A 20,154-nucleotide genomic window follows, 5' to 3' on the forward strand; every position below is an offset into this window, starting at 1 on the left:
CGTCAATCCAGTGAAAGGCAATATAAAAGGCTACTAAGCCAGGATTAAGCGCAAACCAAGCACTGACAACAAAAGCCAAGACACGTATGGAGTGAGTTTTAATAAAAACAGCAAAGTTGTGTAGAAAGACAGACACTAAAACATCCCCTGGTGGAGAAGGTGGCCAAAAATACATGGAGAGCGGAAAGTAAGCAGAGCTATCTAGAAAGGTGATAACCGCCTGAGACTTCCAAGCCTCGTGTACTCAACAGTGCTGAAAAACATCAGGACACCAACTCCTGCAGGCACCATCCACATACCGTGCCGTGAAAAAGTATTCATATCCCGTGAATTTTTTCACTTTACACCCACAAACTTTAATGTATTTTATTGGAATTTTATGTGATATACTAACACAAAATAGCAAGTATTTGTGAAGTGCAAAGGAAATATGTGGTTTTCTAAATGGTTTAAAAATATAAATCTGATATTTGTGACATGCAGTCCCCGCAAGTCAATACTTTGTAGGACCACCTTTCACTGAAACTCTGTTGGGGTATGTCTCTACCAGCTCTGCACATCTAGAGGATGACAGTTTTGCCCTTTCTTCTTTGCAAACTAGCTCTAGCTCCATGAGATTAGATGGAGGCGTCTGTGAACAGCAATTTTCAAGTCTCGTCTTGTCACTCTTCACAAGGAGAAATGTTACCCCTTAGACCTCAGTCCAGACCTTCTCACCTAGCCACCGTGTTTGCAAATTGAGATTCTGATTTGGCTATTATCCTAAGTCATATTGCAAGACTCGTTAAAGGGTAGATTGTGACTTGTAGGATTGCTGCTACCAATAGGTGACACTATAGAGTTCAAGTTCTATCAAGTCTTGCCACAAATTCTCAATGGGATTTAGGTCTGGATTTTGACTAGGACATTCACACACATGAATATGCCTTGATGTAAACCATTCTATTGTAGCTCTGGTAGTATGTTTAGGGTCGTTGTTCTGATGGAAGGTGAACCTATGCCCAATCTCAAGTCTTTTGCAACCTCTAACAGGTTTTCTTCCAGGATTGCCCTGTATTTAGCCCAATCCATCTTCCCTGTCCTTGCTGAAGAAAAGCATCCCAACAGCATGATGCTGCCACCATGCCTGACAGTGGGGATGGTGTTTTCAGTATGATGTGCCGTGTTAGTTTTCCATCACACACAGAATTTTGCCTATAAAGTTTTTACTTTGGTCTCATTTTACCAGAACACCTTCTTCCACATGCTAGCTGTGTCCCCTATATGGCTTTTTGCAAACGGATCTTCTGATGGCTTATTTCATAAATGGCTTTCCTCTTGCCACTCTTCCATTAAGGCAAGATTTGTAGAATATACAACTAAGGCCAAGTTCAGTATTTTATGTCAGTATTTGAAAGTCCAAATCAAGAGTGGAACAGTTAGAGGAACAGTATAGTAGAAACAAGTCACCACTTCTGCATTTTTCACCCACTTTTATCTTACAAATACTGATGTACTGAACGTGCTTGTCTAATTTGTGCTCTCCTTGCTTGGGATATCAGTTTAGGTGGGATCCCTGCTTTACTCTTCTCCACAACTTTAGGCCTGACCTGTCTGTTGTGTTCCTTGGTTTTCATGATGCTGTTTGATCCATAATGTTCTCAAACAAACCACTGAGGCCTTCACAGAACAGCTGTAGTTATACTGAGAATAAATTATACACAGGTGGACTTTAGGTGGTATCAACACATTGACAAAGAGCCTGTTGTAACATCTCTTAAATGTTGTGCTCTTGTCACAGTAATTGTTTTGTAAAGTTGCTTGACAAAGGAGACTCTTCGAATATTTTGGCTCGTTGGGCATAAAAGTATTTACATTGATTCTTCTGGCTAACACGGTAACACAATAGCATTAATCTTTATAGTACATCACACAACTGAACTAAATTTACTACTTATGTGACTTCTGGAGGCCATTGGTCAGATTTATATTAAAATATTTAGAAAACCATGTATCATTTCCTTTACACTTCACAAATTTTTGTTACTTTGTGCTGGTATATCGCATAAAATCCCAATAAAATACATATAAGTTAGTGGGTGTAACGTGAAAAATGTAGAAAAGTTCACAGGGTATGAATACTTTTCAACACTGTATACCATTAATAGGTGCCAGGTATAGAAATAGTCAGATCAGAGACAGGAAACCCTTGTGCCTGGATCAGACCGGCGCAATCATGTAGTGGTCACACAAGACGTCTCCTTTTGGTGTCCCTCTCGGGAGTCTCGATGACTTCATCCTCTCCCAGAGGAGAAACCATGTTTAGTAAAGGGTCCTCTGAAGCACGGCCAAACAGAGACAGGAGTAATGCGACGCCAAAGCCGGTGGCTCTCTCGCCCTGCGGACAGATCAGAATATGTGTGTGAATATGGAGAATGATGAAGATCTTGGTTAGATACAGCTTTACCTGCTTCACCTTATTGTACTGAGGCAATGAAATAATTAGTGTATATAATAAAACATATATGTGCTAATATGTCTCAGAAATACAGAATGCCAGCGCAATGGTTTATTCCAGGAGTGCACAATCTGCTGCCCAGGGGCCAGCTGCGGCCTGTGATACCTCCAACCATCTGGGCTCAGACACTCTTCTCCGGCGTGAGGAGTAGGAGTTGCGCTTAGCACCAGAGCAGGGCCGGGTATAAGGGTGCACTGTGTTTCAATCTCTGGGGTGCACATATAGTGGTGAAATATGGATGCCCCCCTCAATATTGAAATCTGGGATTTATTCAATCAGACAATATTGTTCTTGGAGAAAAGGAGGTTGTGCGCCCCCGATTCTGGCTAAGAAAAGGACATTTAACGTGCACAAAAAGAACAGGCTAATGAAAAATCTGCATTGACATACAGCAATTAAATGTATATATTTATTGTGAGAATTGTTGCATATTTCACCCACTAGAAGAGGTTTTCAACTCAAAATTGATTTTTGCCCATGACAGACCAGTGTACTCTTATGGATAGCCATCAGATGTCCCATTCCGCTGAATTCCTGACATTTCTCCGCACTCCACTCCAAGTATAATGGAAGGGGCTGGTTTCATTATTACCTTTTTGTCACTCCTACAACCAAACCTCTGTAGGTGATCAAATTGTCCGGTACGAGGCAATAATCCACTAAAAATCATTGTTTGAAAACCCTTTTAAAGTGGAGCAAGTACCCAGAGCAGTGCTCATTAGTGAGGGGGAAACTGAGGCTCCACATTCCCTTTTTACCAGTTTTAATGAAATGCAAGATCTGCAACTTATAAAGAAGGCTGCAGAAATTAGAATCCATCATGTAGATTTTACATCAATTCTTCAACATGCAACTGTCCATCGAAGGCTGGTAAATACTCACCGCATGAACAGGGGATGCTATATCAACATGCACCCAAACTCCCGGCCAGTCAAAACCAAGGTGAGATGCAATAAAGAGGCCAGCACATGAGCTCTGCGCGTTCTCCCGGTCCTAAAAGATGACAGAAAAATACCAGCGTCAGCCCCTTATACTGCAGATTTAAGATGCCCTAATGATAAGAAACCAGTGATAAAGGAGTGCAAGTAACACCCCATCATTCCCCTCCACTCACCGCCACAGAGTTCTTCATATCAGCCACAGCAGAAGAAAACTCATTAAAGTGCAGCTCTGGACAGTAAACCAGTGGGTGAACCAGGTCTCCACACTTGCGGCCAGCCTTCACACAGGCCATCTCCCATTCCTCACTATTGGTTAGTATTGCAGCGTGATATTTGCCAGTGGCAATGCCCTGAAAAAAAAACAAAACAAAGTCCATCCCTAGTATTAAAAAGGCAGCTTTACTGCAAACACAACCAGAAGAAAAATATGCACACCCACCCGTCTCACCTGAGCACCAGTCAAGGTTGCCATATCCAGAATGATATCTGCATTTAGGTCCTTGCAGGCATAGGACACCCCATCAGCCAGCACTAGCCTCCCCTCTGCATCAGTATTGTTAATTTCAACCGTTCTAGGAAGAGTTCAAAAAGGAAAATAAATCAAAATGTCAAAATAGGGTCCTTCTTATGGGAGATTTTAACTATCCAGACATTCAATGAGACATGGAATCTTCTGGTTGTGCTAAAAGCTGCAAGTTCTTATCTACAGTTCAGGACAATTACCTCTCTCAGCTGGTAGATGAACCAACCAGGTAATCTGCTGGATCTGGTTCTGTCAAATAGACCAGATACAATTTCAGATCTACAGGTCCGGGAGCATTTGGGAAACCGCGACCATAATATGGTAAGTTTCAATGTAATATTCAATATAACATTTCAAAGGGGAAATGCAAAAACCTGGAACTTTAGGAAAGCTGATTTCAAAAATTAGGGGAAGAGCTTAATCGTGTAGACTGGGACCATGTCATGGTAACTGGGAATACCGAACGTAAATGCGGCATGTTTAAGGAAATACTATTAGAATCCTGTAGAAAACTTATACCCTCTGGTAATAAAATGTCCCGGAATAAAAAGAAACCATTGTGGATAAATAAGACAGTACAAAAGTATAAGATGACAAAAACAAAGGGCATTCAAAATCTTGAAGGCTGAGAATAACAGAAATAGCATTTCAGGAGTATAAAAGCCTAAATAAGAATTGTAAAAAAGAAATCAAGCTAGATTTTTCAACAAGGCAAAAATCTAATTTCACCACAAAAAGAAGTACGCCTGCGTCTGAGAAAATTAAACATTGACAAATCCCCCGGCCCAGATGGTATTCATCCACGGATACTAAAGGATCTCATATTCTTAAACTCTCTGGTAACAGGGGTAGTGCCACAGGATTGGAGGATGGCCGATGTGGTCCCGATATTTAAGAAAGGTAAGAAGGTGGATGCAGGTAACTACCGTCCAGTAAGTCTGACATCAGTAGTGTGCAAAGTTTCTAAGGGCATTATAAGAGATGACCTGCAGAGTTATATCACAGAGAATAATATAATAAATGATAATCAGCATGGATTCATGAAGAATAGGTTGTGTGTAACTAACATGCTGGGGTTCTATGAGGAGGTAAGTGCAAATCTGGATGTTGGTAATGCGGCTGATATGATTTATCTGGACTTTGCAAAGGTATTTGATACTGTGCCTCATGGCAGCCTTATACTGAGGCTACAGAAGGGGAAACTATGTGGGTAAGGAATTGGCTAAGACAGGAAACAAAGTCGTCATAAACGGTACGTTCTCTAAATGGGATATAGTCAGCAGTAGGGACCACAGGGGAATTGGATGTTTCGCCCCCAGAAGTTCGCCCCCGCACATTTCGTCCCCAGCATTTGGCCCCCAGGATGTTTTGCCCCCGCACATATCGCCCCCAGTTCGCCCCCGGATGTTTCGCCCCACGAAACGTGCGGGGGCGAATCTTCATGGGGGCGAAATGTACCTGGGGGAAAACTGCTGGGGGCGAAACTTCCTATAACCCCACAGGGATCTGTGCTAGGACCGATTCTGTTTAACCTCTTTATTAATGACCTTGGGGATGGGATTGAGAGTAAAGTGTCAGTGTCTTTGCAGACAACTCCAAACTATGAAGGATACAAAAATCTGACCTTGACATTACAATGCAAAATGATCTGGATAAAATGACTGAATGGGCAAACACTTGGTAAATGTGATTTAATGCAGATAAATGTAGAGTAATGCACCTAGGACGGAGTAATCCTATTGCTGCATACACATTAAATGGGAGTATACTCGGTACAACAGAACAGAAGGACTTGAGTATTCTGGTTACTAGTAAGCTGAGCAGCAGTACTCAATGTCATGCTGCAGCCGCAAAAGGAAACAAGATGTTAGGATGTATAAAAAGAGAAATAAAATCCCACGATCCCAACGTACTGTTGCCCCTTTATAAATCACTGGTGAGGCCATATCTGGAATATGGGATCCAGTTTTGGGCTCCACATTTTAAAAAGGATATTCAGATGTTAGAGTCAATTCAAAGGCAGAAACTAGATTATTACAAGGGATGGAAGGCCTCTAATATGATGAGAGGTTGAAAAAGTTGAGCTTGTTTAGCTTAGAAAAACAACGCCTCAGAAGGGATCTCATTTACATGTATAAATATATGTGTGGTCAGTACAAAGGACTAGCACATGACTTATTCCTTCCAAAGACCATACTAAGGACCAGGGACCACGCATGACGGGTGGAAGAAAGGCGATTCTGACAGCTAAACAGGAAAGTGTTCTTTATAGTCAGAGCAGTCGGACCGTGGAAGGCCCTACCATAAGAGGTAGTGATGGCAGACACTATAACAACTTTTGATAAAAAAGCTGGACGATTCCCTCGATACACATAACATTGTGGGTTATAGATAATTTAGTGACAAAACTGTACAATTGGTGGAGGAAACTTGATGGACCTAGATCTTGTTTCAATCTATGTAACTATGACATAATTTATCTGAGAATATTCTGCCACTCATAATGCCCATAGTTCATACTTGTCTAGAGAAATAGAGGCTGATTGCTGGGGGTTCCTGAAGCCAGGGGGTCAGGTCATGAGACAAATTGTACCAACTGGATATGATCAGGACAGGTTTTCAGCCTCTGAATATAAAAGATGTCCATCTCCATTCACTGACAGCTTACATAGATCTTACAGAGAGCTTTAAAAGAGATTAGCTGAACGACAGGCAATGAATACGGCAACTTTGTGCGAGTACTGTGATGGACACAAGATTTCAGGTTATAGAAATACAACAGTGTATTATTTCCACAAAGTCAAAAGTAAAGTAGAAACAAGTAGGTATCCTCACTTCCCAGAGTACAGCAAGTGGATGTCATCCGGTCGAGTTGCATTTGGTCCAACAGAGTTCTCAGCCAGGCAGAACAGGGCATGGAGGTTGTCCTTAAAACCCTGAAATAAAAGAAGAAGGATCTAGAGGAAAGTTTAATCCTGACTGCCACCCTCCTTTCACACCCATGACCTGAAGTGCTGGTACCATGTATAGGTATATGCCAACACTGTGGATTACACAGATGGAATCTGTCTCTTCTGCTAGTCACACCTATAGTGGTTCTCGTTCCCTTTAACTCCTTAATGTACCATTACGTCATGGACCGTGTCAGGGATTCAAGCAGAGCCCGCACCACAAAGAGCAGATGCCAGCTAGAAAATATCCAACATCTGCCTCTTTAACATCAGCAATCCTTGTGCCTGACAATCCCTGCAGGTAACCTCTTAAGTGCTGCCGTCAATCATTGACAGTGACATTAAGGCTATGTGCCCACGTTGCATTTATGAAGCAGAAAATTTCTGCTTCATTTCTGCAAGTCCTCTCCCGGAAAAACGCATGCGGAATTCCGCACGCGTTTATCGCGCATTTATCACGCGTTTTCCACATGCGGAATTGCCTTGCGTTTTTTATGCATTGGTCAAAGGCAATTCTGCTTGCGGAAACGCAAAATTAAATGACATGCTGCGGATTTTTGAACGCAGCATAAACGCTGTGCATAGAACTTGCGGAATCACATTGGGGACCATGGGGTGCGGGTTACCAAGCGTTTCCGCTGCGGAAATTCCGCATCAAAAACGCTTGAAAAACGCTACGAGGGCACACAGCCTTAAGCATTTAATCCAGCCTGGATGGTAGTTCACTCGCCCATTGGTCACCCTGCATTGTGATAGCAGGGAGCCAACAGGTTGCTATGACAGACTGGGGCCGGCTGAACACCACCATGCCTGTGTCATGTGATCTCTTCTGTGACATCCAGCCTGTACCTAGGAGTCACAGATGAATGATTTTCACTATATACAGCAATACTGCAGTATTGCTGTATATAGTACACGTTCAAGGGGACTAACAAAGTAAAATAAATAAATATATATTTATATTCGAATTATCCCTTTTCCCCAATTAACAATTAAGAAAATGTAGCAAAAATAAATACATACAGTGGCGACCAAAAATTTTGCATTTTTTTTTTTTAAAGTGTGATTACTTTTGTCTGGTTGCTGCCATTTCCCTGGTGATGAGTTGAAAGTGCATGAAGTTGTCATCATGCAAGACCTTAATTTTAACCAAAATGCTTTTGAATATAGGTATAGTCATTTAATTAAAAAAATCTGACTGCCATAAGTTTTTCATGTACTATTTATTGATCACAACATAGAGAGTAATTCATTGTTTAAAATGCCATAACTTAGTATTTTGTAGCATAATCTCTTGCTTTAATTACTGCACCGCACTGACGGGGCATTCAAGCCACTAGGGTATTCAAGACATCTAGAGGGATCTTGCTACATTTGCAAATCTGCAAACAATTCATCTTTATTGCTATGGGTACGGGCCCCAACTCGTCCCCCTAACTCAGTGTTTCCCAAACCCCATCCTCACGGCCCCCCACAGGTCATGTTTTCAGGATCTCCTTAGTATTGCACAGGTGATTGAAGCATCATCAAGGCATCAGGAATTCTCTCACCTGTGCAATACTAAGGAGATCCTGAAAATATGACTTGTGGGGGGCCGTGAGGATGGGGTTTGGGAAACACTGATCTAACTCATCCCAAAAGGTGCTCTATAAGGTTTACATCAAAATGATTGGCTTGGCCATTGCAACAGGCGAACATTTTGCTTTGCTAACAAATTTTTGACTAAATTGGATATGTGCTTAGGATCATTGTCTTGTTGGAATTTCCATCCCCTGCCTACTTTGGTTTTACCACGTGCTTAGTGTCATTGTCTTGTTGGAAAGTGAACCTTTGGCCAAGTCTGAGGTCCAGAGCACTCTGGAAGAGGTTTTCATCCAGGATATCTCTGTACTTAGCCGCATTCATGTTTCCTTCAATTGCAACCAGTCGTCCTGTCCCTGCAGCTGAAAAACACCCCCATAGCATGATGCTGCCACCACGTTTCACTGTTGGGATTGTATTGGGTGATGAGCAGTGCCTGGTTTTGTCCATAACGCTTAGAATAATCACCAAAAAGTTCCATCTTCATCTCATCAGACCACAGAATCTTATTTCTCATAGTCTGGGAGTCTTTCATGTGTTTTTGAGCAAACTCTATGTGGGCTTTCATATGTCTTGCACTGAGGAGAGGCTTCCATTGCGCCACTCTACCATAAAGGCCAAACTGGTGGAGGGCTGCAGTGATAGTTGACTTTGTGGAACTTTCTCCCATCTCCCTACTGCATCTCTGGAGCTCAGCCACAGTGATCTTGGGGTTCTCCTTTATCTCTCTCACCAAGGCTCTTCTCCCACGATTGCTCAGTTTGGATGGACGGCCAGGTCTAGGAAGACTTCTGGTGGTCCCAAACTTCTTCCATTTAAGGATTATGGAGGCCACTGTGCTCTTAGGAACCTTGAGTACTACAGAAATTATTTTGTAACCTTGGCCAGATCTGTGCCTTGCCACAATTCTGTCTCTGAGCTCCTTGGGCAGTTCCTTTTGAGCTCATGATTCTCATTTGGTCTGACATGCACTGTGAGGTCTTATATAGACAGGTGTGTGCCTTTCCAAATCAAGTCCTATCAGCTTAATTAAACACAGCTGGACTGCAATGAAGGAGTAGAACCATCTCAAGAAGGATCACATGGAAATGGACAGCATGTGACTTAAATATGAGTGTCTGAACAAAGGGTCTGAATACTTATGACCATGTGATATTTCAGTTTTTCTTTTTTAATAAATTTGCAAAAATTTCTACATTTCTGTTTTTTTTTCAGTCAAGATGGGGTGCAGAGTGTACTTTAATGAGAAAAAAAATGAACTTTTTAGAATTTACCAAATGGCTGCAATGAAACAAAGATGGAAAAATTTAAAGGGGTCTGAATACTTTCCGTACCCACTGTGTATAATAAAATGTAGAAGTTTGAATATTTTTTTTTACTATTTTAAATCGGCTTAAAAAAAATGAGAAGTTTGAAATAACAAACATGTATAGGGTTTTGTTTGCTATCGTCATAATCACACTTACCTGGAGAATAAAGTTTCCAAATCATTTTTACTGTAAATGAATTCGGAAAAAGTGAAAAAAAAATTGACAGATTTGCAGGTTTTTTTCCCTTACTGTTTCATCACACCTGGAACTTTTTTTGCCATTTTCCCTATATTTGTAATATGAGTGATGTCATTCACAACTACATCTTGTCCTGCAAAAAACAAGCTCTCATATGTCTGTCAATGTAAAAAAATAAATAAATAAAAAGCTATGGCCATTTAAAAAAGGGAAAAAAAGCAAAACACAAAAATGAAAATCGCCTGAGGAGGGATGGGGTTAAGCTGAAATTATTGCTTTATTGAAGGGCATAGAGTTGTATACCCTCTTATCTTGCATCTAAAAGCAAAAATTGCACCAAGCCAACGTGTTGTGCGCTATGATCGGTTCTACCAACCTGTTTTACTGCCGCTTTAAACGCTCCAAGGACCGCGGCTGCGCCTCCACAATCTCTCTTCATTCCCGGCATTGTGGTCTGGTAATAAGAGAGAAATCCATCAGAGAAGGTGCTGCCTCCCTCGCTGTGATATGCGAGCGGGCAGCTGTCCCCTACAGTCCTTACCAGAGTACATTCAGCAGGGGATGGTCACTAGTGATTGATTTACATTGTACCAGCCAGAAACAAAGTAACAGTAAGACTGGGTAATAAATATCAGAATCAAGGGACTGGGCACAAAGACCTCATATTGGGTGGACACAAGGACTTTGACCACGCAGTCCCTCGAATATACAAAGATGTGAAATCTGCAGCACTCCGGATCACCAACATTAAGTAACATTCAGCTTATGGGATCGAGGTCTTTGAATTACACTTTTTTTTACCCTCATGAGATTTTTCAATCATTGCTAAATCACTAGGACATGATGTCTCTCTCTGAGTGTTTGCTCTCAAGGCTTCCAATGATCATGAAAATGGAGGGAAACATGTTCTCAGTTTGCCAACAGCATGAAGCACTGACAAAGGGGGGAAATGTCTCAAAGCTAGTACAATAGACAAGCAATGACGCTTCCCATAATACATTCAGTGCCCTAATTTTTTTTTATTTTTTACTATGAGTAGCCTATTTTCCACCCCCTCCCATATGAGACTTCTGGAGCACTTCGGAAGACATATATGGAGTCCTACCTTTCCTTTAATACTGAGTCCTCCGGTATCATACACAATGCCTTTACCAACCCAGGCAATGGTTTGAGTGGCACCTTCTGGGGTATGGCTCAGGATGACCATGGCAGGAGGGTGTTCGGCCGCTTTGCCAACACCATATATTCCTACAAGACACAAGATACTTATTAAAGCATATTCCACCAAATGGAAGAAAAGCCAGAGAGGTGGCAGCACAAAAAGTGAGATTAGTACAAGCTGTATAAAGATGTGTATATGATGGCGCTCGCACTCCTTCCCTGAGTCTTATACCAGGCTTCAGTCCAATCTCACCTCCAAATCCTCTCTCCTTTAGCTCCGTATCTCGAATAATCACTGGCGTGATGCCAAGCTCCTTCCCAACGGCTGAAATTTCCTGCAAGATTAGCAGTGAGATTTAGATCACACGTGGGGTGAACAAACGTAAAGTACACCGCCCAGCCCCCGCGGCGATGTAATAACAGTCCTTACTGGAGGGTGCAAAGTTGGATGCCCTTTATGTGGCCCGATATAAATTATGCCAACTCAACGCTAGTATCTTCCAGAATCAGAATGGTAGATGGCAATTACCAGTACTTACCTCAATGAAGTGGTCTGTGTTCATCTCATTACAGGGGGTGTCCACAATACGTGCCGCCAGTCTTACCCCCTCGGTTGCACTTTCCAGGCACTAGTAAGAGAGGATGACTAGTATGAGTGACCATAAACCATAGGAAGGAAGAAGAATCCAGATAAGGGGGTCACGTTACCTTTAGGGTGGTAACTTCCATTGGTCCATTGTTCTGCCCAACGATTAGAAACTCAATGGCAACGCTCTTTTTATCGGCTCGGCGGGACGCACTGGAGCGACGGGTGAACAGTGGGAAAGCTCGAGCAATGGCACAAGCGCTGGCGAAAACCTCTGATCGCTCACACACCATCTGCGGGAGGTCATTATGCCATTATACACTGCCTATACATACATCCGCAGATAATATGACAAAGTCAGGATTGGGTACAGCACAAATTAGCATTTTAATGATATGGACCTGGTTGATGTCCCCATGGCTTCTCCTTGGGTTATGGAAAGGAAAGTACCCGAGCAGTGGTCTGTAACCATCAAAACTAACTCCCACCAACCCAAGACATCTCTATACTACCATCATTTATTACAAGCCAGCACACTGGTCTACATGGCTGATGAGCCGGCCCGTGGCACCACTTACCAGGATACATCTTGCTGTTCCCGATGGAAGGCAGTTTCGGATTAGACGTGTGATGAAGTGTGCAGCAGAAGGGCTGTTATGGCGGCTGACTCGGGAAGGCAGGGCGGCAACTGTGGCTAGGTTCAGGTACAGAGGACAGTTGTCGGTGGGGTTGGGACTTAAGGTGCCCAGAGCGTTCTTCCATATCTTGAATGAGGAAGCAAAAACACAAATGACTTCATGTAGGGGGTAAAGCAAGAAACCAGATCTAGAAAGAGGGGAAAATCAGGTCGTACACCAGGGACTCTTCCCGTTCTCACTCCTACCTGGCACTTGGGACTGGAGCAGACCTTGCGGTTGGCATGATGTCTGTGGAAAACCCAGTCACGTCGAGAAACTGTCAAAGTACGGTTGGGATGGAATTCAAGGGAACAGTGCCATGATTTATTCCGCCTGCAGTAGTGCTGCCGCATTCCCCTACAGATTACACTTCATTCTGGGTGGTATCAGCTACAAGACGCCCTGTGATTATTGTGTTTTTAGATCCAACATGAACAGATCTTTCCCTATGTAAAGCTACCATCCTCCTACATGGCAATAGTTACAACAATCTGGCTACAAGCAGCCACCACTAGAGGGTGCTCACTGCATACTGTGTTATTACCGAGATCCATGTATGCAGCAAGCATGGAGCTCCCTCTAGTGGTGACTGCATCTAGTGAAAATGTAATTTCTTTTTATGTCTATGCAGGGGTTTTGAACCTCTGTTTCTAAAAAAATGTAGCGCTAAAATGCTCTAATAATATATGAAGGGAGCAAAACCATGACACCTACTTATCTCATTACTGCTCCATGATCTACTATTACAGAATGGATCAGTCCGAGGAGCTCAGTCCACTCCACAAAAGGAGTACAGCTGTTTAACCGTTTAAATGCCACTGGCAATCTCTGATAGTGCATATGAGAAGCCATATCCACCCTCCCAGCCTCCTTGAAACACAATCAAGGGGTGCCAATGGGTTGCATAAAACTGTGGCCCCTCTCGCCACTAAAGCATAGAAAAAAAAAATCCATAAGATATATGCTGTGAAAAATTAAAAAAAAAAAAAAAAGATATATTGAAATGCCACAATTGTTTTTTTTGTTGTTTGGATACTTCAGCTACAACTTCATACCAAGAAGAATCATTTCAGATCTTTTTCCACCTTTAATGTCACCCATAATCTCTACAAATCCAGTGAGAAACACTGAAATCAAATGGATTTTTTTCACCATTTCAGAGCACTCTTCCCCGTTTTTCAGCACATCATATGATAAATTGAATGATGCCGTTCACAATTACAACTCATCTCATAAAAATCACAAGCCTCATATATTGTTGACAGAAAAATAGAAAAAAAGCTCTGGCTCTTGGAAGAAGAAACTTGGCTGCAATGGGAACGGATCAAGGTCCATCCTTTCTAGAAAAGTAATCTTGGCTCCTGCAAATAGACAGGGCGAGAGCCAAGCTTTGTAAATAAGACAGTCCTGTCCAAATCCAAGGACAGTTCAAGCCCTGTAAATAAGACAGTCCTATACAGGTGACTGCAGCACCTCTTAGTATCATATCCTGACAATAAGTCATACAATGCCCAGTACACGGGGGGCTCATACTATGCCCTGTGCACGGGGTGCAGAGGCCTTTGCAAACATTCTGTGCCCAGTACAGGGGGGCAGAGGCTTTTACAGATGTCCTGGGTCTAGAAAACAGAAGGAAAGGTCTCTGCAGCTGTCCTGTGCCCAGTATATACAGCGCCGGGATCTTTACAGGGGTGGAAGAGGTCTTTACAAACATATATGGGGGGGTGGGGGGTAGCCTTTAGGGTTGTCCTGTGCCCAGTATACGGGGTGGGGGCAATCTTTAGAGACACCCTGTGCCCAGTATATACGGGGGGGGGTTCTTTAGGGACACCCTGTGCCCAGTATATACGGGGGGGGGGGTTCTTTAGGGACATCCTGTGCCCAGTATATGCGGGGGGGGGGGGGGTTCTTTAGGGACATCCTGTGCCCAGTATATAAGGGGGGGGGGTTCTTTAGGGACACCCTGTGCCCAGTATATACGGGGGGGGGGGTTCTTTAGGGACATCCTGTGCCCAGTACATACGGGGGGGTTCTTTAGGGACACCCTGTGCCCAGTATATACGGGGGGGGGGGGGTTCTTTAGGGACATCCTGTGCCCAGTATATACGGGGGGGCTCTTTAGGGACATCCTGTGCCCAGTATATACGGGGGGGGGGGTTTCTTTAGGGACATCCTGTGCTCAGTATATACGGGGGGGTTCTTTAGGGACATCCTGTGCCCAGTTTACGGGGTGGGTCTTTAGGGACATCTTGTACCAAGTATAGAGGGAGAGGGGGGGTTACAGCCCTGCCCCTCCCCTCCCCTCCTATACTGGGCACAGAGGTCTTTACAGCAGTCTGTACTTTGCACTATCTCAGCGCAGTAATAAAACACATCTGTAATCCAGACCCTGAGCTGAGGGGTAAAGTCTCACGTTTACGCATTATCTCGGTCTCTGGCGGCTTGCAGCACAGGCCAACGTGCTGGGCTTTGTAGTTCTACACCAACAGTACCAGAGCCATATGGAGCCAGGAGGGTGCGGAGACGGGCAGGTGACGGGTGCTGCCGTCCATACAGTAGGGATGGAGAAACTGCTGCCACGTTGGTAACCTGCGGTTCTCCAGCTGCTGCTGAACTACAACTCCCAGCATGCCCTGCAGTGACACAGGTTGCACACCACGGCTGTGAATATGACGGTCAGTGTACAACACCTCCACAAGGCCTTGCTGAGACTTGTAGTGCAGCAGCGCCCCTTAGTGTAAACAAGAGCCCGGGGCGGTATGTATGCACAAAGGACAAGGACTGCAGACAACTTCCGGCCTGCGGGGTCTCTCACCTCCTCGGTGACGCGGGGCTGCAGCTTTCCCCTCACATCGCTCCACAGAACCCGAAGCAGGTTAGGCAGTTGTCCCAGGATCAGCACAGGCCTGGTCTGGGGGTCTGCATCCCCGGCACTTGATTTGAACTCCAGCCGAACATTGGCCATGTCTGAGCCGTGTGCTGGTCTCACAACGGATAGACACAAACCTCTCTGTCAACATTGGGCCTGGCCTTCCTCACAGCAGCCAATCATATCACTGACATACAATGGATCCGCCTTCGTCTTGTTGCTAAAAGTTACTCATTTGCTATTACTAAGGCCCGCCCCCTAATCGAGGACCAATGATAAGGCGGAGAGGTTGTGCGGTCCACGTTCCATTCTAATAACATGCCGGTTGAAACAAAGAACAATCATTTTAAGTTCCCACCATTGAATTTGTCTTTAACCCCTTAAGCCCCGCGGGTGGTTTGCACGTTAATGACCGGGCCAATTTTTACAATTCTGACCACTGTCACTTTATGAGGTAATTACTCTGGAACGCTTCAACGGATCCCCCTGATTCTGAGATTGTTTCTTCGTGACATATTGTACTTCATGATTGTGGAAAAATTTCTTCGATATGACTTGCGTTTATTTGTGAAAAAAACGGAAATTTGGCGAAAATTTTGAAAATTTTGCAATTTTCAAAATTTGAATTTTTAAGCCCTGAAATCAGAGAGATATGTCACACAAAAGAGTTAATAAATAACATTTCCCACATGTCTACTTTACATCAGCACAATTTTGGAACCAATATTTTTTTTTGTTAGGGAGCTATAAGGGTTAAAAGTTGACCAGCGATTTCTCATTTTTCCAACAAAATTTACAAAACCATTTTTTTTAGGGACCACATCACATTTGAAGTCACTTTGAGAGGTCTTTATGACAGAAAATACCAAAAGTGACACCATTCTAAAAACTGCACCCCTCAAGGTGCTCAAAACCACATTCAAGAACTTTATTAACCCTTCAGGTGCTTCACAGGAATTTTTGGAATGTGGAAGAAAAAAATGAACATTTAACTTTTTTCACAAAAATGTTACTTTAGACCCAATTTTTTTTATTTTCACAGGGGTAACAAGAAAAAATGGACCCCAAAATTTGTTGTGCAATTTCCCCTGGGCACGCAGATACCCAATATTTGGGGAAAAAACACTGTTTGGGCGCACGGCAGGGCTCAGAAGGGAAGGAGCGTCATTTGACTTTTTGATTGTAAAATTTGCTTGAATAATTAGCGGACGCCATGTTGTGTTTGGAGAGCCCCTGTGTGCCCAAACTTTGGAGCTCCCCCACAAGTGACCCCATTTTGGAAACTAGACCCCCCAAGGCACCTTTATAGATGCATAGTGAGCACTTGGAACCCCCAGGTGCTTCACAAATTGATTCGTAAAAATGAAAAAGTGAAAAAAAAACCACTTTTTCATTTTTACGAATCAATTTGTGAAGCACCTAGGGGTTCCAAGTGCTCACTATGCATCTAGATAGGTGCATTGGGGGGTCTAGTTTCCAAAATGGGGTCACTTGTGGGGGAGCTCCAATGTTTGGGCACACAGGGACTCTCTAAATGCAACATGGTATCCGCTAACAAATTGAATGGAAAATCGGCTCAAATTGTTAGCGGACACCACGTTGCGTTTGGAGAGCCCCTCTGTGCCCAAACTTTGGAGCTCCCCCACAAGTGACCCCATTTTGGAAACTAGACCCCCCAAGGCACCTTTCTAGATGCATAGTGAGCACTTGGAATCCCCAGGTGCTTCACAAATTGATTCCTAAAAATGAAAAAGTGAAAAAAAAAACACTTTTTCATTTTTATGAATCAATTTGTGAAGCACCTGGGGTTCCAAGTGCTCACTATGCATCTAGATAGGTGCCTTGGGGGGTCTAGTTTCCAAAATGGGGTCACTTGTGGGGGAGCTCCAATGTTTGGGCACAGAGGGGCTCTCCAAACGCAACGTGGTGTCCGCTAACAATTTGAGCCGATTTTCCATTCAATTTGTTAGCGGATATCATGTTGCATTTGGAGAGTCCCTGTGTGCCCAAACATTGGAGCTCCCCCACAAGTGACCCCATTTTGGAAACTAGACCCCCCAAGGCACCTATCTAGATGCATAGTGAGCACTTGGAACCCCAAGTGCTTCACAAATTGATTCATAAAAATTAAAAAATGTTTTTTTTTTCACTTTTTCATTTTTACGAATCAATTTGTGAAGCACCTGGGGGTTCCAAGTGCTCACTATGCATCTAGATAGGTGCCTTGGGGGGGTCTAGTTTCCAAAATGGGGTCAATTGTGGGGGAGCTCCAAAGTTTGGGCACACAGGGGCTTTCCAAACGCAACATGGCGTCCGCTAACAATTTGAGCCGATTTTCCATTCAATTTGTTAGCGGACACCATGTCGCGTTTGGAGAGCCCGTGATGTGCCTAAACAGTGGAGCTCCCCCACAAGTGTCCCCATTTTGGAAACTATACCCCTCAAGGATTTTATTAAGGTGTATAGTGAACATTTTGAACCCAGAGGTACGGCACAGAATTTGTTTACATTAGGTCATCATATTGAATAAGTTGTCATTATTCTTGAGCGCAAGTGCTCGCTACTTGAGTTTGCATCGGGTACTCAGGTATGCATCATGTACAGCGTGTGCTCGAGTGACATGCTCGAGTCCCTGCTCCGCATGTTTCACGGTTATTAGACACCCAAAAAAAAACATGCGGGGATCGCTAGTGCATGGCAGGCAATCCCCGTAAAGTTTTTTGGCCGCGAAGCATATGGGGCAGAGACTCGAGCATGTCACTCAAATACCCACGATACTCAATGCATACCAGAACACCCAATGCAAACTCAAGTAGCGAGCACTTGCTCTCAACACTAGTCGCCATATCGTCATCTTTTTTTCTTACTTTTGAAAAAAATCCCAACCCCAGCCCTAACCCTAGCACAACCCTAGCCCTAGCACAACCCTAGCCCTAGCACAACCGTAGCCCTAGCACAACCCTAGCCCTAGCACAACCCTAGCACAACCCTAGCCCCAGCACAACCCTAGCCCCAGCACAACCCTAGCCCCAGCACAGCCCTAGCCCCAGCACAGCCCTAGTCCAAAACCCAGCCCTAACCCTAGCCCAATCCTAACCCAAGAGTTTATTTTTGACGCTGTTCCTTGTGCGGTATAAGTGATTAGACGACTTTATTCTTCGGGTCGGTGTGATTACAGCAATGCCAGAATCATATGGGGTTTTTATGACTGACAGCTGTCACACACTAAAAGACGCATTTTTTGTAAAATCTAGTTTTTGCATCGCCATATTTTGAGAGCTATAATTTTTCCAGATTTTGGCAGACAGTCATGTGACGGCTCGTTTTTTGCGGGATGACTTGACGTTGTTATTGGTGCCATTTTCAGGCACGTGACATTTTTTGATCGCTTTCTATTCCGATTTTTGGGAGGCAGAATAAACAAAAACCAACAATTCAGGAATTTTTTTTTTTTTTTTTTTTAATTCTGTTCCGCGTGTGGTAAAATTGATGAGGTATCTTTATTCTTCGGGTCAGTACGTTTACAGCGGTACCACATTTGTATCATTTTTCTATGTTTTGGCGCTTATACACAATAAAAGCTATTTTATAGAAAAAAATATTTTTTAGCATCGCTTTATTCTGAGAGCTATAACTTTTTTATTTTTCGGCTGATGGAGCTGTATGGCAGCTTGTTTTTTGCGGGACGAGATGACGTTTTCAGCGGTATCATTTTTATTTATATGCGTCTTTTTGATCGCGTGTTATTCCACTTTTTGTTTGGCGGTATGGTGATAAAGCATTGTTTTTTGCTTCGTTTTTTTTTTTTTTTTTTACCGTGTTCACTGAAGGGGTTAACTAGTGGGACAGTTTTATAGGTCAGGTTGTTCCGGACGCGGTGATACCAAATATGTGTACTTTTATTGTTTTTTTTGTTTTTTTTATAATAATATTTATTGATGGGTACATTATATTTTTATTTTTGGTGGATTATTTTTTTTTATTTTTTTGCAAATTTTTTTTTTATTTTTTTTTCCACTTTCACACAGTTTATACACTTTATTACTTTGTCCCACTCTGGGACTTTCACTTTTTTTTCTCTGATCGCCTGCATGTCACAGGAATGCAGCACCATCCCTATGCCATGCAAGCTGTCAGAAATGCACAGTGTGAAGATTGCTTGGAGATGCACTGTGCATGTCCAAGCAATCTTCCTGATGTCTGGTGACCCGGATGTTGTCATGACGACATCGGGTCGTCATGGCAACACCCGGGAAGCCTTTGCAGACTGCGCTGGAAGCCGGAAGAGGAGGTGAGTATCGGCGATCACCTCCCCTTGCCCCCGCAATGCCGCGATCGACTTCGATCGCAGCATCGTGGGGGTTAATGTGCTGGGAGCGGTGCAGGACCGCACCCTGCACATAGTACCGGGTGTCAGCTGTGACAATCAGCTGACACCCGGCGGCGATCGCGCCCGCACAGCCTGTGTGCGCGCGCGATCGCCATGACGTACTAATACGGGTCTGGCTCTTAAGTCCCAGGGCACAGACGCGTATTAGTATGGCAAATGTTGTTAAGGGGTTAATAAATAAGAGAATTAAAAGCTGAAAAGATGGAAGTAGAGCAAATCTAGCCAGTGCAATCCCCAGGAGATAGGAGCTGGACTAGAAAGATGATGACTTCTGCAGTGCATTAGTGGTTAGTGTCCCAAGCCACACACAGAGCATAGCCCTAAGGATAAATCATATGCAGTATTGGACCAGTTACATGATATGATGGGGTTTTATCAACTCCATCTTCTTACACTTCACTGTATCCAATCAGTGAGGAACATGACAGTGTGGACAGGGTCTTATCTTAGCATCTGTATTATAGCTGCAA

The 20,154-nt window shown here is 43.5% G+C and overlaps 1 protein-coding gene across 2 annotated transcripts; it reads right to left on the reverse strand.

Annotated features, from left to right (window-relative positions):
• Nucleotides 1-81: 81 nt before the first annotated feature.
• NPEPL1 (aminopeptidase like 1) lies at nt 82-15,486 on the reverse strand. 2 transcript variants are annotated; one of them, XM_073683049.1, is made up of 12 exons: nt 15,241-15,486; nt 12,327-12,512; nt 11,871-12,041; nt 11,702-11,791; nt 11,416-11,497; nt 11,107-11,249; nt 10,378-10,455; nt 6,797-6,897; nt 3,878-4,010; nt 3,612-3,788; nt 3,380-3,490; nt 82-2,377 (listed from the first exon to the last, which is right to left on the reverse strand). In XM_073683049.1, the coding sequence occupies exons 1-12, from the start codon at nt 15,388-15,390 to the stop codon at nt 2,225-2,227; spliced, it is 1,575 nt and encodes a 524-aa protein (XP_073539150.1). In that variant the 5' UTR covers nt 15,391-15,486; the 3' UTR covers nt 82-2,224. The 2 variants fall into 2 exon arrangements, with proteins under 2 accessions (XP_073539150.1, XP_073539151.1); XM_073683050.1 differs by having other exon boundaries at nt 3,887-4,010; nt 15,241-15,484.
• Between the last annotated feature and the right edge of the window lie 4,668 nt (nt 15,487-20,154).

This window comes from Phyllobates terribilis, unplaced genomic scaffold (genome assembly GCF_046119375.1).
Source record: "Phyllobates terribilis strain yellow unplaced genomic scaffold, ASM4611937v1 Scaffold_5__5_contigs__length_657084704, whole genome shotgun sequence".
In the NCBI taxonomy this organism is placed as follows: Eukaryota; Metazoa; Chordata; class Amphibia; order Anura; family Dendrobatidae; genus Phyllobates; species Phyllobates terribilis.

Excerpts from the sequence above, each read along its gene's own strand:
- NPEPL1 (XM_073683049.1), bottom strand. The coding sequence starts at position 15,390 with ATGGCCAATGTTCGGCTGGAGTTCAAATCAAGTGCCGGGGATGCAGAC. Across the intron at positions 12,513-15,240 it reads AGCCCCGCGTCACCGAGGAG|ATATGGAAGAACGCTCTGGG; the intron begins GTGAGAGACCCC and ends TCCTCATTCAAG. Across the intron at positions 2,378-3,379 it reads TAGCATCCCCTGTTCATGCG|GGCGAGAGAGCCACCGGCTT; the intron begins GTGAGTATTTAC and ends ATCTGTCCGCAG.